This window comes from Chanodichthys erythropterus, chromosome 17, assembly GCF_024489055.1.
Source record: "Chanodichthys erythropterus isolate Z2021 chromosome 17, ASM2448905v1, whole genome shotgun sequence".
NCBI lineage: Eukaryota > Metazoa > Chordata > Actinopteri > Cypriniformes > Xenocyprididae > Chanodichthys > Chanodichthys erythropterus.
Window position 1 is genome coordinate 16,185,812 of NC_090237.1, and position 24,147 is coordinate 16,209,958.

The following is a 24,147-nucleotide window of genomic DNA, read 5'->3' on the forward strand; positions in this document are numbered from 1 at the left end:
ACACTCAAAGCCATCTAAGAAACTGCATTAAGAAGTAAATTATTAGTCACCGACTCTATTTTTTTAAATGTCATAATAATGTATATTCTCCCTTGGGCGCGTTTCCACAGTTCAAGTGAACTTTCGGCTTCTCGAAGAAGCAAATTTGAATCACCATCATCACCCAAACACTGACTGTTTGTCAAATTCCAATGAGCATGTCTACTTGTACAGCATTTCTGTGTCCGTCCCGAATCAGCTCAGACGAGAGAGCGCGTGTGAGCTCGGTTGAATAGGAAATGCTGTCCATGAAGGCGGCTCACTAGGTTTTGAGACGCAGCCCCGCGGGAGACACGGCAGCAGTCCGGCACATCTCAACTTTCCCCAGTTTGATGGACCCGAACCTACAACCTCTAAACTGATTTTAACGTGGACCGTCGCTTTCATACGAGCTCGGTATCATTTCTAAAAGCATTCGGGCAGACCTATGCGAACTTTTTCGAGTGGTTTTGTTTATTTTGATGCTGGAGTGACTTCGTCGCCGCTCCATGGAAACTCTCTGCGGATGACACGTGTATGAGCGCGTGCATTTTTCCCTGTCTGGACGATTGTGGGATTGGTGTGGATGCACCCGGCTGTTTATTACTGTTGTCGGGAAAATAGAGCGTCTCAATTTGGGAGTAGACGTTATTAGGCTGCTGTTAGCTTTAGCATAGCAAAGGCCTTGTCTGCAGTCTCGGTTGCGGTGAGTAACGTTATCAAACTGCTGCTGCTGTGTTGGCTGTGGACAGACACACAGATTCAGCATTAGGAAACTCAAAAGTGTTTTAATGCCAAAGGAGTGCAACTTCGAGCGGTAGGAAGTGTTTTGACTTCACCTGGGAGCTGCTGCGGAATACGAAGGTAAATTTCCAGCTGCACAATAACAAAAAATCACCAATTTCGAGAGTTATTTTGGTTAAATTATTACAAGCCTTCTGACTTGCTATAGCCTACTGTTAAAACTAACAAGAAAACAATTTTTTTTGTATATACAGAACATATTTAATATGTTTTAAACATACTTTAGATGTAGAGTTAGTATTGTTAATGTTTTTATAAACAGTAGGTTTATTTATTTGTAAACAGCACCACTGGATGAACCAAATGTTATTTGGATTACTTCAGGATACTTGGCTTAAAAAACATAGTGATGTTGGAAAATATCATGCATAAGAGCTTTATGTGCTTTATTTATTTATATATATATATATATAATGTTATCAGCTTATGCACTTTTGGGTGTTTTGAATGTATGATTGTCTGGAATTATTTGGTTTTGATGAACCGTATGGAGTCATTTATAATACATTTTCTATTTTTTTTTCTTTTTCTTTTTCTTAGAGAACCTCTCCAGGTCAACACAACTGAATACGGATGCAACAGCCTCATGCAACATCAGAAACCGATGCTTCCCCTGATGCATCTGAAAATGACTATAGGATATAAAAGGAATAACAGCTAAAAACAAAAGCCCAATGAGCGACACACGGTCCACAGTCACTGACAGGTATGTATGAGTTATGTTCGTGTTATGTGGGCAAACTTGCTTTTGGTCTGATCCTACCATATACTTAAGCGGACACCTTTTATGTTTATATGAAATCTCTGAATAATGAACTGTGTTGGTCAGCATTGAGCTTTTATTGGGTGTAGTCTTGTTTTTATTTGTGTTTGATGTTGGTTTACGGTCATCAAGTCCATTTCTTGACCATTTTTTTGCAAGTCAATGAATATATGAGAATTTGGAAGCAAATGTTACTTAGGTAGGGTTAGTGTAAATACATTCACAGACATGCCATGTTGACATTGTTTTTTGACCCCATTCGTCTTTTGACCTATCTGCATAGCAGTGAATAATATTCAAGTTAAAAAGTACAATTAAACCATGATGCACAGCTTTCATAGTACTTACAGCACTTGGAAAAGAGATCCATTTACTGTAGCTTACGGTTCTATGAGTGTCAGCTCTTTTGATATTGACAGCTCCTGTGGCATTATGGGAAAGTTTCCACTGGTTGAAGATTTTTGTATCTCAGCAGATACAATAGATCTGTGTTTTTCTCCTACTCTTTTGTGAATACCTCATATTCAGACATATTACTCATTTGAGGTACTGCTGTTTGGATATTATATAGTAGGAAACTCCACATACTATTATCTTTGTTATTTTAGTATTATTTATATGCTTTTTATAGGTATTTCTTAAAGGGTTAATTCACCCAAAAATGAAAATTATTTCATTAATGACTCACCCTCATGTCGTTCCAAACCCGTAAGACCATCTTCGACTTTATTCAGCATTGTCTTCTCTTCCGGAATCCTTTCCATTGAATTGAATCAATTCAATGGAAAACATTTTCCAATTCAATTCAATCGCCAAAAACAACCACAACGACGTAAAAAAAAAAGCATTACCAACGCCGAAAGATGAAAGGATTCAATAGAATCAGTTCAATGGAATCAATTCAATGGAAAGGATTCCGGAAGAGAATACAAGTCGTAGTTTTTGTTATTTTTGGACCAAAATGGATTTTCGATGCTTCAAAAAATTCTAACTAACCCACTGATGTCACATGGACTACTTTGATGATGTTTTTATTACCTTTCTGGACATGGACAGTATACCGTACATACATTTTCAATGGAGGGACAGAAAGCTCTCGGACTAAATCTAAAATATCTTAAACTGTGTTCCGAAGATGAATGGAGGTCTTACAGGTTAGGAACGACATGAGGGTGAGTCATTAATGACATAATTTTCATTTTTGGGTGAACAAACCCTTTAAGATTTTGAACTACCTTTTGTTTTTGTATTTTTAGTTTTCATTCTAATTTCAGTTTAATTTATAGTAATTGTGTTTATTTATTTGGTTTTTGTAATTTAGTACTTTTTGTAATTTAGTTCCAAAGGCAACATTTATAATGTTCATTTAGGCTAATTTTTTAAAGTTTGAGTTTTTCAACTAATATTAGCCTAGTATTATATAATAATATTAACGGGCAATTCCAGCGCTATGGACGTGACATTTGGAGTCAAAACTTGAAATATAAACGCTCAAAGAATGCATTTAATAGTAACATATTGAACCGTCTATTTATATATTCATAATCCCTTACTAAAGGAGTCCAGACATTAGAAAAATGTCAGTCTATTCAACTGTTTTATATTTTAGATGAGGGAAATATACAGCGTTACGGACGTGACAAAAAAAGTCACTAAGATTTGGGTGACAACATATTTTTTAAGAATTCTGTGAATTACATTGCGCAAACCAAAAGTAATACTGCCCACTGAATGAAGAAGGGTTGGCTCTCTACAGAGCATAAAATAATAATTTTATTTCATTTTTCATGCTCGCATTAATGAGGAAAAAACAACGTTACGGATGTGACAGTTTTCCGTTACGGATGTGACCGGTCTGAAAGCGGCACAGAAGACTGGTTTAAAACTGCTTTAAAACTTTCACAGAGACCTCAAGCAAGCATTTAAACCACCAAATACTGAAATCTGGGATACCAGTATGGTAAGACTCCACAATTTATCAACTTTTTACTAAACTTTATACAAATATAACGTTATACTCTGTAGTGCCAAAGGTTATGGATTAGACCTATTTCTCATGTTGACAAGCATGTGCGTTGCTCAATTTAGAGACCATGATTTTCCTTCTTACAGAACTGCTTGCTAAAATACATTGACAAATATTAATGTTTATCATAAAGCAGTTTAAAATCGCATGTTTTCCCCAGAGTCAGGTGAACCGATTGACACTATTGCCAATCGCAATCATGTCAGTTTTATGTTTTGTGTATGAATGACCACACGTTTTTTTCGTCTAGTTTTCAGAGTTTAAAGCGGAGTCTTGAGTCAAAATGATCAAACTTTATTTCAAGTCAAAATTATTGCAATCTTATTATTTTCATTTTGTCAGCTTGATCGAGCGGATTGTGATCAATAGGCTAGGCTATTCATTTTTTAACCAACAGGTAAAAACGCGACATCCGAATTGTGTCCTATGAGACACAATGCTCTTCTACGTATAAGTTGTACTGTATCATATAAGCCTACCTTTTGATGTTCATATTTCATTCTCTGGCAAGAGGAAGAGAAGATCGGTTCATGTGCACCTGATCCGCCGCTTACAGGCGCTGCAGTAGCTAATCTGTCACGCGCCATAGGCTATTAAAGAGCGACATCTATTGTTTAAATTTTGTTATAAAATCGACTGAATTTGAAAGTTAAACCTTTTTCATATTAAAACTAACAAAGCACAAAGAGTATTGCGATTATTTGATATTTCCTGATATGATAAGCCTGAAACAGATGATAGCAATATAAAGAAGCAAACTCATAGGATTTAATATGAAGCGTCCGTAACGGTCACGTCCATAACGCTTATTATGGTTGTTCAGAGCAACGTAGTGAAATGAATTGTTGATCCTAATAAGCATAAACATAATTTAGCTTTGCATATAAAGTTTCAAGTTATTTGCATTTATAATTGTTATATGACATAAACTTAATCTTTAAAACGTTACGGACGTGACAGAGCACTGAAGCGTCCTGACCTCTTTATTCTAGCTCTTATAAATTCATCAGGCAGTGCTGTTATGATTAAATCAGTGTATTTATTTCTCAGGCATGTATCCATCTTTCTACACAATGCTTACTGCTAAAATAAATTTTAAAAAAATGGGGTCTTTGATCCCTTTTTTGAAAGCATGAAATATGGTTGGTTGAAAATTTAATTTAAGCATTGTTGCTTACCACATATATTGTGGATAAACAAGGCAATTTTCTTAAAATTTCTGTTAGAGCACATTAATACAGTATATTACAGACCTAAATGGACAATTTAAAAAGGGTTTCGTTCTTTTGGTTAAAACCTTTTTTTTTCATGGTAAAGATGACCTTTGCGTGGAATTGCCCAAAGTTAACAATAATGACACTGACCTGAAATGCATTTTTGTGCATGTCATTTTTCTGTACAAAACCATCAGACATCAGATATTGGATGAAATATTTTTAGTACTACCATTTTTTGTTGATTGTTCTTTCATGGTTTGCTTCAAATGCTTGTTGAGCTATGCTGCCATTTTGAATTGTCCATCAACCAATAAGATGCTTATGTTTGGTTTTGTTTGATATAATCCTGTCATGTTGTTGTTGCTCACAGCTTATTTTGCAGTTCTTATCTCAAATCCAAATGGTCTCTTATCTAATTTTAGAGGCCAAATGGCTACTCAACAATAAGCCTAAAACATTTTCAGTTAGTGGCAGGGTCGATAATTTCATATAGACAAGAGTTTTAGGAGAAAAACATTGTAACATTGTATTAGGGCTGCCCAACGATTAATCGCGATTAATAAAAATAAAAGACTGTGTTTACGTAATATGTGTGTGTTCTGTGTACAATAATTTTGTATATATATAAATACATGCACATACATGTATAAATAAATATAGTTATTTATATTTTTATATTACATATAAATATTTTATATATAAATATAATTTTTTTCTTAAATATATACATGTATGTGCATGTGTTCTGTGTATAATAATTATGTATATATAAGTACAATGTACTTATATATACATAATTATTATACACAGAACACATATATATTATGTAACACAGACTTTTATTTTGCAAACGATTAATCGCGATTAATCGTTCTGCAGCCCTACATTGTATTGTATTTCCTTCGATCATTTCATTATCGCAAAACTCACGACTGGTTCACAGCATTAGTTATTACTTAATCCTTTTTAGACCATAACACAAATCAAGTGAGAAGACTTGTCTAACGTCATCATACTGTCATTTACTATTGATTATATTCAGACTTTTAATAACAAATGAGTAGTGGAAACCAAGCCATGGGAAAGTTCAATAAATGTATCAATAACCTCTCTTTGTTCAGTTCTCGCATACTATTCGCTCATGATGGCTTAAAAAATGTCAGTCAGAGAGTGTTTTCTAATGGTAAACTAGGCCATTCGAGCAGCTCTCACAGGTCTTTGCCACTGACGTCACTGTGGAACAGCAGACTGGTTGTCTGTCTGGTCATCTCTATGATGACAGATGTGCTTTCAGTATTGCAATAGATGGTAACTCTGAGGGAGAGGCTCACTTGTATGGTTTTGTTGATACATTTCCATCGTGTAGAGTACAAATATCAGGATTGAAGATGATTGGTTTTCGTCTCATCTGTTATCACAGGTTATTCATTGTACAGCACAATATTGTATGTGGCTAAAAGACCGTTTGGGAGTAGACAAGACGTCACTGTTAGGTCACTGCAGCTGTGCAAGCATTGTGGTGGCAGAAAAACAGTGGTAACAAGTGGAGGAAAACAGGCGAGATCCACGGAATAAGAGAAAAAATGTCATCTTGTGTCTTTGGATGTCAGAATCAGAATGTAAAAAAAAAAATCTTCATCGTTGAAGATACCCTTTGAAGCTTAAGGTTGCAATCCATTAAACAAACAGGCTGGACTGATGAAACCTGCAACGATTACCCTACTATTAAAGCATGAATTTGATGTAAAAAATAGAATTATGTAATATTCACATATGCTGCAGATCATAGGGGACTTACTGTATTAGCCCTACAGTTACAGTGAAATATTATTCAAACCTATAACACTTTTTTTTTTCTCACAATTCTGACTTTATAACTCGCAGTTGCAAGTTTATATCACAATTCTGAGGAAAAATGTCAGAATATCAAGTTTACATCTGACTTTTCCTTATCAGATTTGTGATATAAACTAGGGCTGTCAAACGATTAATCGCATACAAAATAAGAGTTTGAGTTTGCCTAATATATGTGGGTGTACTGTGTAATTATTATGTATATATAAATACAAACACATTCATGTATATATTTGAGAAATATTTACAAGTATATGTATTTATTTATATTTTTATATAATTTGTATTATATATAAATAAAAATATTTTGTACACAAATAACATATTTCTCTTTAAATATGTACATTTACCTGTGTGTATTTATAAATACATAATAATTACACACAGTACACCCACATATATTATGCAAGCTCAAACTTTTATTTTGTATACGATTAGTCGTTTGACAGCCCTAATATAAACTCGAAAATTACCTTTTTTATATACTTTAATTCCATAGCTGCAGTATTGTCACTTTCTGCTACCCGGTAGGCTCCGTCCACAAAACATGTCATTGCTGTTTGCAAACACCCAAAATGGTCTATGCATCTTTTGTTACAATCAACCTTGTGCTGTTTTGTTTTAATCCTGAGGTTATGCCAGTACAATGTCATTTGTTGTTTCTTTGAATCTTGACATCATTCGCTTTCACCTATACACTGGCATTGCAGAATGGCATGTAAGCCATAACAGGATATCCTGTAAGCAGATTGGTTAACAGCTTTTCAAGCCTGTGAGCAGATTGTTTTACCTAGACATTGTCTTGTATAGCATATAGCATTGAGAGTTTATGTCATAGTATGTCATAGTAAAGCTTTATAGCACATTGAAGGTAGGTTCCCTCAAGTTTTTGTTTAATGTAAAAAAAAAAGAAAAGAAAAAAAAAATCAACCATATTAGCATTCATTAATTTGCAATATCATTCTTTACAACATTTCATAATAGGTAAAAAAAAAAATCATATTTAATATATCATTATATATGGAAATGCTAATGTATATTATTATATCTTAAGTTAAAAGTTTTTAGAGGAAAAACAAAAACGTAAATATATATTGAATTAAACACTGCTGACACTTGCGTGACAGAATTAATTTTATGTTCCTCTTTTTCACATTGAAACGTGTTTCCTGTTCATCTGTGATAAGCAGAAAGCAGCTTAATATCCAAGTTGCTTAAAATAGCTGTGCTGCTGAGCTGTGATGCATTGAAAATGATATTTTGACACTCTAATATTTGAAACTTTACCATATTTAATACATTCTGAAATGAAATGTGTGTTATGTTTGTTAGGACTAATGTAATCTTAGTTGGCATCACTTACCCTTGATACAGTAATATTTGCCATGACAAGCAACTTTTTTGGTATCTAAAGCACATTTTAAATTAGTGTTACTGTAATGTGTAATAAATCTCGTTCTCATTACTGTAATTCATAGTTTTTCCTGCACCACTGTTCAGGTGTAATGCTGCACTACTGGTTAATCTGCAGCATCGTGGCCAAGGGTATTTATAATCTATATATTTTTGCTCAAAGTTGTGAATTTGTGATTTTTGCATAGAGAGAAAGAAAGACTTTTGCAAATTATAATTTCATCTTTGGACAATAAACAATCAGCCCAGTTTTCAGTTGTATTTTGCTGGCTTCAAGCAACGATAATCATACAACAGAACATGCTGTCCAGTTCCCTAATGAACCGCTCGATTGGGCTGGTTCTTTTTAATGAACAAGAGGAACCAATCAGACTAATTGAACACAGGCCTTGTCAGTCTGAATCAACTAAATTGGTCACTAGGGTTGTCACTATGCCAAAAGTTCAGTAGTTTGTAGTACCAGTAAAATCTCATGGTTCTTTGTACCAATTTCGGTACCATAGCAAAAACCTTTGGAACTATTTAATTTAAAACATTAATTAAGTTAAATGAGTTTATTATTTATGATGATAATTATAAGTAAATTATACATTTAAACAGCATGTCACATGTTTATAAGTACAAACATTGTTATCGTCCTTCGGATAAGACGTTAAACCAAGGTTCTGACTCTCTGTGGTCATTAAAAATCCCAGGATGTCTTTCAAAAAGAGTAGGGGTGGCCATATTTGCCCATTGGCTTCTGTCCATCATGGCCTCCTAATCAAACCCATATACTGATTGGCTTCATCACTCTTTCCTCTCAGCCAATAAGCTGGTGTGTGGGGGTTGTTCTGGCACAATATGGCTGCTTTCGCATCATCCAGGTGGATGCTGCACATTGGTGTAACAAATTATTATTAAGTGAAAAATGAAACGAAGGGCAAAGAAATATACCTGTACAAAATAACATAAAACAAGTGGCAGGTCTATTAGTTTGCATTTACACTCATCATCTAAGGCACATCTATTTTGACTATCAATCATTTAGGCTACGTTCAGTACCTGCTCACTGAGATCTACACTTCTGTGAAAACTCCCACTATAATCAAAAAAGCTGTCTACACTCCACAATGAATCTCTTATTTACATCATGTTTAAACTTTGTTGGTAATAACGAAAGGATTCGCTAACGTGCAGATCTCTAAAGTGCGTGGTGAATGAAACCTCCGTTCTGAGCGGTGTTGAGTGGATTCTGAATAACTTGAACACCTCCGATTGGCCATTGCATTCCCACGCTCAACAGATATGTCTGTGATTGGCTACAATGATCAAAACACGTTGTAAATAGAAACCTTTGACACTCTTCACAGAGTGTTTACACAGATACACACAGGAGCTTTTGAAAGCAACTTTTGACCACTCTATTGGTCACACAACACACTTCCTGTTTTTTCTGGCTGTCTGGCACAATTGAAATCAAACACAGATATATTTATTTATTTATACTTTTATTGTAAATTAATCTGACATTGCAGAGCTCCCTTAAATCTCAGATTTGGAGTCCATTATTTCTAAGCATAGAACCGGTTGGCCCACTCTATGATCATAGTGTCAACACGAGGGTTGTGTTCTCCTGACACACGCCCAGTTCTTTCTGCTTTCTGCAATACTTTGATTCACTTTCAGGTTTTATAAAGCCGTTTGCTGATGTTTGCGTGAGCGTGATATTGTTCTGTGCTCATCCTTGTGGCCTGAGTGGCTGACAGACGCTCTCACTGGAGTGTAAATGAAGAGCGGAGTGGGCCGGCCTCGCACCCTGCTGCCACTTTGGCATGCACACAACAGCTACTCCTCCTCCTCTCCGGTGCTCTTTCTGCACCAGATCTGTCTCAGTAAAGATCAGCAGCCCCTGCGGAGTCACAACAATGTCTGACACCCCCGTTCTTCCCCCCCCTTCCACTCTGTTCTCCCCTGCCCCCTCCAGCTCCAGACAAATGGGCCTTTCACTACAGCACCGGGCCACACCTATACTCACCTTTACCTTGGGTGAAGCAGCTGAAAGTCTCAGAAACACACCTAGTTACTCCGTTGTCAGACTTAAATATGAGCATGTAAGCTTAGCAGCAGGTGAGTCATCTGTCTTGTCAAAGCACTCATTGTGATTTTGGCTGTGCTGCCTCGTGTCTTGCGCCTTTCTGAGAGGAAATAGGGAAATTGGTTTCTTTTAGTCTTGATGGATTGCATGGAAATCCTGAAGTTTGCAGATTGACAGATGTTTGAGTATTTGAAGTTGGATTTGGACTAGTATACCAGTTTTGCCCAATGGAAACTCATTAAAAAATGCACAAAATCATAGTTTGGAGGAAGGCTAGTCTGTGCGGGGCAGATATTCTGGTTTCTCTGGCAGAAAATCTCAGTTGACAGTTGTGAAGCCCAGACCGCACTGTGAAATCAACTGAAAGTCTATGAATAGAAGTAACTCAGAAATTACAGTCTCACTGCATGAAGATAGCCATGAATGCACATTTTGTTACACAAAATGAGTCCCTTTGAGAGTAACGTATATTGCGTCAACTGGCAAGAAATGCATTTCACATGGCCATTAAAGTAATTACTAATAAGTATAGACAAGTTATCCCTAAGGTTCAGGTATGGTGTTTTCTTAATTTGTTTTCAACACCCAATTACAGTCAACACCCTTGAAATTTAAGTCAGGTGTTTTTCAGCTTAAACCCACGTTTGGTTGTTGTTGTCATCAGTTAATGATCATATGGCAGCCGTATGATTACAGGAACAGCCTGATGATGGGTTTTGTTTTGAATTTGCTGTTAGCATATAACTTAGCATAACTGCTTTGACAGTGAAATCATGTGCTGCAAATGCTTTGCATCCCACAAGGCTCAAATGTCATGAAAGAAAGCAAATATTTTGTCACTTTGGGCAGATATTTTGAGTGTTGGCGTGTAATTATTGGGCAGACACATGGAAATGGATGTGTGGTGCTATTGTGGCAACTTTTGCTTACTTTTTTGTTGTAGACTCAGACAGTACTTTGGGCAGTAAGAATAAAATCAGGTGCACATTGCCTCTCATTCTGACCAAGAGCTGCCAGGCGATTTGAATTTGCGGTCTAGAGAATGGAGGATCTTTAGAAAACTATAGAAGTTTTAGGACTATCAAAGTTAACATAGTAACTTGACATATTTGTTAAACATGGTTAGATTAATCATTTTTAACAGTAAAAACAAGTGTGCATTTAGTTTTACGAGAAACAAAAATCTATTTTGATTCATCAAGTCTCTTCATCTTTTATATTTTCAAGAATAGTTTATATTTGTTTTGTGTATGTTTCTACAGAGCTATTCCATGCAGTCACCACCTTGGGTTTGTTAGCAATATTGGCTGTAACATTTTTGGGATTGTTGTGAGAAGTGCTGTACAAAGACATCTGAATTTAATCAAAAATGTTTCTTTTGAGATTAAACAGTGTTCGAATAGAATGTAATAATGCTTTGAATGTTAAAAATTTACATATTTGCCAGATAAATTTAGATTTTTATGGCTTTAGTACAATGAAAATATAAAAAATTTTCACTTTTTTTTTTTGTTTTGTTTTTTTTGTTTGGCAAACATGTCTTTATAATATGCTTATTTTCACACAGGTTATAGTAGTATGTAGTTGCCATTGCCACACTATTTTAGGAATGATAAATTTAGACAGGAAGTGGCTGCCTGGCTGACATTAAACAAAAAAAAATTTCTTTGTAATGTTTCGTAATACGAAATTTACACAAATGCTACCACAATAATAGACCGATGTGTTGCTTAAACACTACATATTTCATAAGCAAACATGATACCTTGGTTATGGCTTCAAAATATTGAATATCTTTTAAAGATTCACTGTTATTAACCTTGTAAACTTTGCCAAATTGATTCTGTTAACTGGTAAACAAACTTTGTTTCCCGACAGATTGTTATAAACTTGTAATTAAACTATACACCCTGACTCCTAAAAAAAAAAAATGAAATGGCCAGCCAATTAGATGAATGCATTTTACAGTTTAACATGCTTTAAATGTTTCAGGAAAGGGAGACTGACACTATATTACCAAGAGTGTTTTTGTAACCTTAACAGATGTCAATAAATTCAGAGTTTTAAAATGTGTTTTTCCGAGCACAGCAAATGGCAGCCGAGTTTGGAGAGCTCTTTCACAGGGTTTGTTTGAACATAGATTCCCCTATACGACAGTGAGTGGGAAATGTGGAGCTGCAGCCAAAAGCCCCCTGGCTGATCAGAAGGGGAGGGACATTGACCCTGGGGTTGCAGTGTTGTGATGTTCATGTTAATGCTTACGAACGCTTTCCGATACCAAAGCGTATAGTAAGAGTGCAAGTCTATACCAATGGTATAATGCAAGAGGAGTTTTGTGGCAGCTCACATGACACTGAAGCATCCTGCTAGTGTTATTTTCAACATAAGCATTTTCAAAATGAACATCTATTCTCTATTCCCTATGCCATATTGTTTAGTCTTACATATTCCTTTTCCCTTTGCAGTCTTGGCTTATGCAATCCCTGGCCTTCTGTGCCAACTGGAGACCAGACTGCTGTGCTGTATTTTCTCCGGTGCATTAAGCTGTGACTGAAAAGTGTGGGGAGAGAGAGACGACTGCCTCTCTGCAGAAGGCGATTGGATATGATTTATTCGCCTGTCCTTTTCTCCCTCACGCTGTGTGGATGCTTAAATCTTATATAGTTTCTGGGGCAGTGTGGAAAGGCGGGCACACTGGGCTGAGATTAATCCTGTGTGCTGCGTGCTTCACTGCTGTGAGATGGTATGACAGTTGGCTGCAGGATTAACATTGCTCTGATGCACTAAAATACGAATTTTCTATATGGAAATAAATCAGACATTCAGGAGTATTAAAGGAAATACAAGCTAAATACAAATTAAACGGATTGTCCACCAAAAAAATTAATTCTGTCATTTACTTTTTCTTTGTTTTCATTCGTTTTCTTCTGTGGAATACAAAAGAAGATATTTTGAAAAATGTCCCTTCTGGAAAGTATTTAATCTTATTTTATTTTATTGATCGATACAGATTGCCTGTAGCAAGGACCATTTTAAAATTTCTTTTTAATAAAAAAAAATTTTATAGAGATGCACCGATTGCAATTTTCTTGGCCGATTTGTTTGTTAGTGTGATGATATGCCGATACCGATTTTTGCCAATTCCAATTTTCTTTCTAAGAACTATAATACAAAAATCTATTTTTCTTCAACACAGTTTTATTTCCAAAAAAAAAGTGAAAAGTCAGTAATAAAATAAGAACAAATAAAATATTGCAAACAGCACAAATAAATGCAATAGAATAAAGAGAGCTATGAAACTAAGTTTTTCAGGTTAAGTAGATTTTTATTAAGGTAGGAAATACTACAGAAATTAAAGTAATCAAATGAAAAATAGCATATCCAGTGGTATTTTACATGTGTACCTTAATTTCTGTAGTCTTTATTATTAGGTGCCCTAGAACGTTCTTTCACAAGATGTAATATAAGTCTAAGGTGTCTCCTGAATGTGTCTGTGAAGTTTCAGCTCAAAATACCCCATAGATTTTTTTTGTATTAATTTTTTTAACTGCCTATTTTGAGGCATGATTAACTATGCACCGATTCAGGCTGCGGCCCCTTTAAATCTCGCGCTCCCTGCCCCCCCCCGAGCTCGCGACTGCCTTAAACAGTATAAACAAAGTTCACACAGCTAATATAACCCTCAAATGGATCTTTACAAGATGTTCATCATATATGATGCAAGCATGCTTCGGATCATGTGAGTATAGCATTTATTTGGATGTTTACATTTGATTCTGAATGAGTTTGAGGCTATGCTGCATGGCTAATGTTAACATTACACACTGTTGGAGAGATTTAAAAAGAATGAAGTTGTGTTTATGCATTATACAGACTGCAAGTGTTTAAAAATGAAAATAGCGATGCTCTTGTCTCTGTGAATACAGTAATAAATGATGGTAACTTTAACCACATTTAACAGTACATTAGCAACATGCTAACGAAACATTTAGAAAGACAATTTACAAATATCACTAAAAATATCATGATATCATGGATCATGTCAGTTATTATTGCTCCATCTGCCATTTTTCGCTGTTGTTCTTGCTTGCTCACCTAGTCTGATGATTCAGCTGTGCACAGATCCAGAATTTAATACTGACTGTCCTTGTGTAATGCCTTGAACATGAGCTGGCATATGCAAATATTGAGGGCGTACATATTAATGATCCCGACTGTTACGTAACAGTCAGTGTTCTGTTGAGATTCGCCTGTTTACCGGAGGTATTTTAAACAAATGAGATTTACATAAGGAGGAGGAAGCAATGGAGTTTGAAACTCAATTTATGTCATTTCCATGTACTGAACTCTTGTTATTCAACTATGCTAAGGTAAATTCATTTTTTGATTCTAGGGCACCTTTAAATACAGATTCATTCTTACCACTAAAGTTATAAAACGTATTCAGTCAAGAGCAGAAAGCTTTGAATAACTTGACATATTGGAATATTGGACTGCTGTCCCTTTTAAGAGTTTATGAAAGGACCCAATACTGTTACACAACATGCTTTCTCTTTCTCAACTATAACGATGCAAAACTGACTGTTTATCTGAATAATCACCAAGGCATTTTGACAATTTTCTTATGTATTTGACCGTTTAAGCGCAGTAAGCCACTCATTTTGGTACTTGTTGTGACTCTGTTTGACTTCTTTCTCTGTTTGAGACTGAGCGTGGCTTGTTCGCTCCACCTATTATATAGATCAGTGGTGCACGCACTTTTGGTGTGAGCACAAAACCTGCGGGAATGACTAAAATTATGTGTAATACAAGCACTACTTAACCGGCGCGAATGAGATGAGAGAGAGGAGGCGCCCACGCGAGTGTGTGTCACTTCACCGTCGGAGAGAAGAGAGCGAGAATGCGCAGCTGATGTTATTGCTTGTGCCGCTGGTAAGAAAACGGATGGCTCAGAATCGGTAAGAAGTGAGACTGATCGACCGATCACCAATCCGGGCCGATCATGAGGAAAATCGGCCGATTCCGATCCCTGGCCGACCGATCGGTGCATCTCTATTTATTTAGTGTTTCCATTTTCACAATGCTGCTTGGAGCAAAGACCATTTACAAAATTAATTTAAAAAAAAAAATTTATTTATTTTATTTTCTGGGAAAGTCTGTTTCAGTTATGCTTCTTTATGAGCATAACAGATTAAATCACTGTTGCCCTACTAACATACTCTAGCCAACAGAAGGTTTGCAGCTAGAATTAAGAATATCGAATATATAATAAATCTCTATGAATATGAAGTCAGAGGCTAGGGCTAATTAATGGTGTCTGCAGTGTCTTGTTTGGGGTGCTTGGCATAAACATTGCCAACTTGGCTGCCCGAAACTCTCTAAGTAGCAGAGCATGAAGCTTCTTTAGCAACTTCTTCTTCTAATTAACAGACTGTCTGTCTTTAGTTTTTAACAGAGTAGGACCTGTGTCGATTGTGATCTTTTGTTTTGGGAGGTATGGATTGTTACGAGTTCTGACTGCCTTTCGGCGTCAGCTTGTCCTCTTGACCTTGGTGGCAACAAAGTGTGTTGTGAACTTGGCTTACTCTCTGCTTTCCCACCTCCTCCTGCAATATCAAAGAATTTAAACGGACAATCTAGCGTGAAGAAATGCACATCCTCCAGCCCTGTCAGGACGGGTGATTGAGTTTATTGGAGCAGAAAAGGAAAATCTCCCCAGGCCGCTGCCGCTCAGCACACCCCCCACCAACCCCCCCCACCGTTCCTCATTGTGATGTCACATGGGGGAGGGGCCGGTCATTTCAGAGGCCCAACTCGACCCATGTCATCTGACATTACCTCAAATGCCATTTCCACATCCACTTACCTTTTCATTTATTTTCTCTTTTGCTCTCGCTTCCCATTATTACCCTGCCTGTATCTGTGTGTGCGTGTGCATGCTCGCAAGCACACTTGTTTGATCATGTCATTACTCAGTCATCACTGTTTAATGGGTTTTAACAGCTGATGTTTGGAGCAAATGCGGGCTCCTGTTAGAGCCAGTTGGTGCGCTTGGGGCCATAAAGACTCTGCCTCTTCCATCCGCAAAGCATTTGTCCTTCTCTTATTTGCTTAGATGCTTCGTGAATTTGCTAATTCATTTTGGTTCATAATGGCCATAGATGCAGCCTTTTATTTATTAAATGACTTTATTGTTATTCTGTGAAGAGACATCTGCAGTGTTTATTTTTCTGTTGGCTTCCGCTTCACTAATTTCCACTGACACAAGCAGCCAAAATTTGACAGATCTGCAAATGAAACCATACCCCCCTGGAGTGGGTTGTTTTGTCCCTTATAGTTTAAAGGCAAGTTCCCCATTTGGCATTTTAAGGAGAAGTGAAAGGCTACAGTGTACATTTACCAGGTTACTATGTGTGTCCATGTGATTTTATTTCTTGGGTAGAGTAGAGTTTCATATAACACTGCATTTGAATCAGTTCAAGTAATGGTTTTTATATTTATCTATGCGGACAGCGCTTGTGACATGACGTCACTTACCACATTATGTAGTTTCAGAAACTTGATAATTTGTAAATCTAAGAACTTTCTTTTATGGTTCAAAATAAAAAAAATTAAAAAAAATCTGCTGGCTCGGTCAGCCCAGTGGTTTTTACCCATAACAGAAAATATTTAGGGTTTAGCAACATATTTTTATTATCATAAAAGAATAATAATAAAAAAATTATATATATATATATATAAAATCAAATATGATTAAAATTATTTTCATTAAACTTTCAATTTTTTTTATTATTTGAAAATCAAGTTATAACAAGTAGTTTGTTGGGTTTTCATGTAATAAAATAGGCTATAATCAGAAATTATATAATATATATATATACTCACCAAGCCTGCATTTATTTGATTAAAAATACAAACAAAAACAGTAATATATAATAATAATAATGAATGTTTCTTGAGCATCAAATCATCATATTAGAATGATTTCTGAAGGATCATGTGACACTGAAGACTGGAGTAATGATGCTGAAATTTCAGATTTGATCACAGGAATAAATTACACTTTACTGTATATTGACATAGAAAAAAGCTGTTTTAAATTGGAATAATATTTCACAATATTACTGTTTTTGTTTGTATTTTTAATCAAATAAATGCAGGCTTGGTGAGCAGAAGATACTTCTTTTAAAACATTAAAAAAAAAAGTACTGACCCCAAACTTTTGAACGGTAGTGTATATATGTATATATAACTTCATGACAGATATGAATTCCAAACCTTTTACAAGAAAATTGTGACATAAAATGATATCCTAAAATTTGTTTATATTTTTTTGACCCATTTTTGTGACCCAGATGACTTTACTTTTGTGACAAATATAATTATAGTTAAAAATAAAGATAAATGATAATAAAAAATAAAAGATTAAAATAGCATAAATCAAAAATAGCAATTCAACCCTACTACAATGTTAACATAAGATGCTTATATTAATGCATAAGATATGTACTTAAGTTGCAAATCAAAATGATCTTCTGTGATAAATGAAATCATTCTATGTATCTCAGTCGAACCGAAACATTACTTTATTACAAGGCTATATCATGAGTCCTAGTCCTGTGGTGTGTCTTGAGTATTGCCGTCTGTCCCTTATGTCAGGTCACTGGTCTGATGCACAACAGACTTCTGCTGAAACGCATACATGACCATTTGGAGCAGTGTGGCCGTATTCATGGTGGTGATGTCATGAGTTGGAGCACAGAGGTCCTCTGGACCACACTGGATACAAACAGCATGTGCTTTTTCTCCTGCACAGTCACTGTTATTTCTCTCTCTCTCTCTCTCTCTCTCTCTCTCTCTCTCTCTCTCTCTTGTGTCTTCCTCCACTGCTCTAGCCAGTGCTGATATCATCCTCCAGCTCTCTGCACCCCCTATCTTCCTGCCAGCCTGCTCACCACGACCTGAGCATGACACCATCACATGCATGCACATAAAGCATGCACTCAAGAAATCTGTGAGCTAAAAAGTGCGGAAAAGATTAGACGACATGTTGTTTTTCACCCCACTATTCCTTTGAGTGGTTTCTGACAAACACGTCTTTCAGAGTTATTGGAGTTTAGAGTAATTGGAGTGTCCCTCATCCAGGCCTTTCTGGCTTCTTGTGGATAGGTTTTCCATTATTACACAAAACCTCATTTGAGCAGAGAGCCCACCCCCTTCACCCCACCAAACCCATCTTCCCTTGCCATTCTTGCACTTCCTTTATCTTTCCAACTCCTGTGCATTATCACCTCCTTCTTCAGGAGTGAAGATGCCCTTCCTTGCATCAGACATTGCCCTCATACATTTTCAAACTTTGCCTAACTCTACAGAGGCTAGACCAGTTGGAGACAAACTAAAAAAAATACCCTAACCCTAGTGTTAATACCCTAACCCTGTATTAACACTTTTTGTGCATAAGCATTAATGTAACAGATGGCACTATCAGCATGCATGATACATTATGGAGAGAATGACATGTAAAAGGTATGATTATTAGCTGCTTTGGTTGTTTGGATTTACTTTTCCATTCCTCCTCTTTAGCAGGAGGTTTTTAGCTGAGTAGACCACGGAACGTTTTACAAGCACTTTCATAAATGGCCCATTCAGTTCCCTCAAACTGCTCTCAAAAGGATCCTGTGTCGCTACAGTGAGCTCTGATACAAGCAAGAAAAGTGTGCTACATTACAGCCCCTGCTAGAAGACTTAAGAACTATATGATTGTTTTGACCATTTTCATAGAGATAATACACCTGGGAATGAACATTCTGCCACTTACTCACATTCAGGTTGTTCTAAAGGTCCTGTATCAGGGTTTTTCCAGGGTCAGAAATGGTCTTTAGAGGTGGCAGATGAACATGGTCATCCACAAACACAGTACAAAGTACCCTACCCATGTGAACCGCTAGCCCAGTACTGACAATAAATCCAAAACATTTGCAAAGAAACTGTTTGTAATATTAACTTCTATTTAGTCATTAAATAAAAAATTATCACTGTCGGGACAGATAATAAAAAGTGCTTTTTATTTTTTAAAATCTCTAAATTTTATATGTAAAAAGTCACAAAAAGTTTGTTTGAAAAGTTAGTAATAAAATGAACAGCACATTACATAGAAAAAGTGGCAGGTCCATTATTTTGCATTTACACTCCAAGACTTAATGCACAGATCATTTGATATACCGTTTGTTTTGTTCCATACATTGTTATGATTATCACTGTTAATCGGATTCAATCACACATTTAAATGCGGTTGTCAATCCATAAACTTTGCAATGCGTAGCTAGCAGCATGAAAACTATATATTATATACAGAAAGCAAAGCAAAGGTCGCTGCAATTATTATTAACAAAGCTGTTAATTACTTCAGTTCAATGCAAGGTACACAAAGTTGCACTTTCATGAGAACTCCCTTTATAATCAATGAAGCTGTCTAATGAAGCATGTTTCAAACTTTTTTGGTTATAATGAAAGGAGTCACAAGCGTGAACAAAAATTCTGCCATTTTGAGCAGTGTTGTGTGAAAACTTAAACACATCTGATTGGCCATTGCGTTCATGCACTCAACAGGTACGTCTGTGATCGTTTACAAAGCTCAACGCTGCAAAAGCATGTTGTAAATAGAAATCTTTGATGCTCTTCACAGAGTGCTTACACAAATACTCACTGTAGCATTTTAAAGCAGCTGGCTGTCAGTGGGTACTGGCACTGTAGAACGACAGGTATCGTCATATTAAATGATTGAATAAATCTTTGCCGGGACACAACTGTTGATCCGGTTCACAAACTGAACAGATTCGTTCACAAATCCAACTCTCTGACTCAATGATCCATGCTCAGCAGTTAGAGTTAGCTCACTTGAGGGGAAGATTATCAGTGAATAATGACTTAATTCTGCAAAATATAATTTTTTTTTTGTTCCAAGGAAGAAGGTAATGGAAGTTTGGAACAACATGATGGTGACTAAATTATACATTTTCAGTTTTTAGAAAGAACAGTCCTTTTAAAGGGTTAGTTCACCCAAACATGAAAATAATGTCATTAATTACTAATTATGTCATATTAATTAAATAATGTCATTAAAAACATTTAAATCAGTTCATGTGAGTACAGTGGTTCAATATTAATATTATAAAGCGACGAGAATATTTTTGGTGCTCCAAAAAAAAGAAATAACGACTTATTTAGTGATGGCCGATTTCAAAACACTGCTTCATGAAGCATCGGAGCACAAATGAATCAGTGTATCGACTCATGATTTAGATTGCGTGTCAAACTGCCAACTTGCTGAAATGACGTGACTTTGGCGCTCCGAACAGCAGATTCGACAATTAATGACAGAATTTTCATTTTTGCGTGAACTAACCCTTTAAGTGGGTTTAGGCTTTCTGATTTGGGTCTCAGTCATTTTAATCTCCTTCTAGGTTTTTGACTGGTAATTCAAACTTGTAATTTCAGTGGTTATTAGCTCTCATGTTAAATTTAAGATGGGTTGTTCTTTGTGAAACAGTGGATATTTTTATTTGCCATTATTTTGATTTACACGTGACAGCTTGCGTAAATGTGGAAATTGGGACCCCTGTGGGGAGTGGAATCAGAATTGCCAGGATTGAATGCCTGTGCCGCCATTCAAGGTTCATTTTATTAATTGAGTTTAAATTGAAAAAGTCAGTGATTGACGGCTGTTCTCTCATTAGACTTATCTAGTTTACCAGCGGTGACAAATTGCCTTGCGTAATCTACCATCCTCATAAAGGGTGGGCTAATCCCAGCGAGTCCTTTCTATTACTTCGCTGCAGTGTTAATTTCACAGTTAGCTGACCTCTGAAGCAATCTTAGAAAAGTTAGTTAAGCATTCATACTATTATTCCCAGTGTTCAGAGCAACCCTGCAAATGTCTTACACTTCACTTTAAGGGTATAGATTCAACTCTCTCGTATACTGTCCTGTAATTAACCGGCTGTTTGGCTGACCCGCAGGTTGAGTTCAAAATCGATGAGCTGTCAGGCTGACAGACAAATGTGATGTTTAGCTGATCCTCCATCGTTTAAAATGCTGAAGTGATTGTTTTGTGTGGATGTTTCTCATTGAGCACATTATTTTCAGTCAGTTTGGTGGTCCACGGGTCAAGCGTGTGAGCCCAGGTGAAGGAAATGGCAGCGAGCTGTTAGTACAGTGACTCTTAGTCAGACAGGCCTACAAAGGGCTTCTTCAGCACTGTGTCCCATCACTGGCTGGCCTAGAGAACAGAGGTTTCTCACACAGCCTGTGAGCGGGAAGCAGAGCACTGTTAAACACACTCACCCCACCTTACCTCACCTTACTGCCGAGGCTACTTTTAGACCTGGAGTCATACTGCTGTATGCAGGCTTTTCCACTTGCTCTTCTGATAAAAAAACAGGAGGACTCATGTGGAGCCTCTTAATTGATGTGTGTAATGAATAGGGCTACATTAGCGCGGTGTGGCACATCTGTTGTCCTAGCAGGAAGTTAACAAAGCAAAATCACACAGCAAGATAAACTACTCAACACTACACAATACACAGTCCCATCAGTCATAGAACTTAAAGCTAGTTTGAATTAATAGTTGATGATATGAGTTCTTTAATGTTGTTGCTGATATCTAGAGAGCAGTGCTGATAAATACATATTGCATTTTTATGATGGCATGTGAGACATGTATAATCGCTGAAATTAAATGAGCAATTGTTTTGCAACTGGTGTATTGTTATATTTTTGTTGCAGGGTGTTAATGCATTTCATTGACTTTGTACGTTGATTTCTCCTGTTTGTGTTTGCAGAACCAGTAGCATTCTCAGCAGAGACCACCCTCCCGACAAGAGGCCCAAAAGCGATAAGCTGCCCGGTACCCCAACGCATGAGTTTGACCCAACAGGCAAGTGACGACGGGCACTTTCTTTCATACTTGTCTTTCACACTCACACTTTCTTTCTCTACTCATACAGAATAGTAGTGTTTAGCTGCTCTTAGGAGTGTCCTAACTGCTCGTGTGGTGTGGACCGAAGCACACTGCTTCTCTCACACGGTCTCTTCAGACTCTAAAATGGAAACAGTTTCCTCCGCACACAGCACAGATGGAAGGCTGTGCCTGTCCACTAACTGCAGTGGAACGGCTTTAAACAGCGGCATGATTCATACTTGCTGACCATAAACGATGCACATGTTCCTGGCCCCGGTTTTGGCAGTTGAAAGACATTGTCAGTGTGTTTTTCTTTCAAGTTTTGCCTCTGTTTTTCCTCTCAGCTGCTGGTGAGAGTAGAGAAGGAAAATCAGTCCTGTGCATGGCCGTTAATGTGAGGTTTATGGTGAAGAACAATGTGATAATCGTATCGATTAAAATACGATTCGCATCGTTTGGAATGAGAGATGTTTTCCTGTTGGTCTGAAAGTCGGTTGTGTGCCTGAATGAGATAATGGCAGAATTTTCTCAGTGGTCTTTTCAAAGATTTCTGAGCTATTCTGAAGCAGTTTTTACAAGTGCATAGTTTTTTTTATTGCGTAAATGTCTCACTTTCACATATGAGTTAGAGGGAATAGTGGTGAATAGAGGATGTGATGCATGTTTATTGTGGATGTTCCTATGGTGTTGGACTCTCCTCATCTGATGCATGACTAAACCACCTTAACCACAGTGTCCTCTAGGGCTGGGCGATATAGCTAAAAATATGAAATATGACAATATCTGATGTTTGTTCTGAATAATTTTTTTTTTTTTCAGTCAGAGGAACCATAATTTCGACCAAACAGTCACTGTTGTCAAGTACAAAGTGTTTAATGCAAAAAGAAATATAACATTATATAACATAAAATAATAATAAACAGTAGTATTTACATACATACATTTTTTTTAAAAATGTTTTACTACAAAATTAGTAACATTTAAAAATTCCAGTTGGAAAATGCAAGCATCTGAGTTTAATCAGCATTTTTGCACATCCGGTTGCATGTCCAGAAGTCAATTTTTTTTTTAAGATTTATTTTTTGGCGTTTTTGCCTTTTATTATAATAGGACAGTGATTAGACAGGAAGCGAAGTGGGAGAAAGAGAGGGGTACGGGATCAGGATCGGGAAAGGACCACGAGCCGGGAATAGACACAAATCGCGATAATGAATATGCACGATATTGTAATCGTCGGCACTTCAGAATACCATAAATAATAATTTATTACCAATTATTAATTTTTTATAAGGCAATTAAGAATACTTTACCCATCAATCGTATAAAATGCACAACACCGCTGTATTCTGCGTCAAAAGGACACGCGCTCAGACGTAAACAATCCCAACGTGCACGAGGAGCACATGGCGGAACGAGTGAAGGAGACGCGCTGAATGAAAGTGCACGTTCACTCTCTGACAGCAGAGGGCGCTGATGGAACAGCAGAGTGCAGCGGTTACCCCGGAAACCGTGCAAACAAAGTAACTGGGCTAGTGAAGTTTTTAAAATGCTTCAAACAGCCATTCATTTTTTTGTAATCTCAGTGTTCATCACAGCACCAAATACTGAATACTTAAAAAAGACTTAAAAGGATATTTATTTTCAAACCTAAACATTTTTATATTTTAATCTGGACTACAACATGCCCTAATGATTAGAAATGTTCTGGTTATTGTTCAGTAAAACTTTGAAAACATACAGCTTCATTAGTTAACATGTTAATTCATTATCACTAAACTGACAATAAAAATACTTAAAGTATTAATTATTATTAATTAATGTTAATTTCTTAGTTACTGTTTAATAACATTACTAAAATCAAAATAACTTATTTAATGGACCTGAGATAAAACTAACAATGATCAGTTGTGTTTCTAAACTAACATTAACAAAAAATAACACTTTCTGTATCAAATGTAGCTATTGCTCAATCTTAGTTAATGCATTAAATAGAATAAAGTGTTATCTGTTGTTCTG

At 36.4% G+C, this 24,147-nt stretch overlaps 1 protein-coding gene across 3 annotated transcripts in view; it reads left to right on the top strand.

Moving 5' to 3' along the window:
- Positions 1–239: 239 nt before the first annotated feature.
- arhgef12a (Rho guanine nucleotide exchange factor (GEF) 12a) overlaps positions 240–24,147 on the top strand; it is a 61,715-nt gene continuing 37,807 nt past the window's right edge. For 2 of the 3 annotated variants that reach the window (XM_067364891.1, XM_067364894.1), the window contains exons 1-3: positions 241–882; positions 1,363–1,528; positions 22,013–22,107. In XM_067364891.1, the coding sequence (XP_067220992.1) occupies positions 1,497–1,528; positions 22,013–22,107 (127 nt within the window). In that variant the 5' untranslated portion in view covers positions 241–882; positions 1,363–1,496. Of the gene's footprint in view, positions 883–1,362; positions 1,529–22,012; positions 22,108–24,147 lie in introns of all 3 variants that reach the window. The other variant, XM_067364892.1, reaches the window with a different exon arrangement.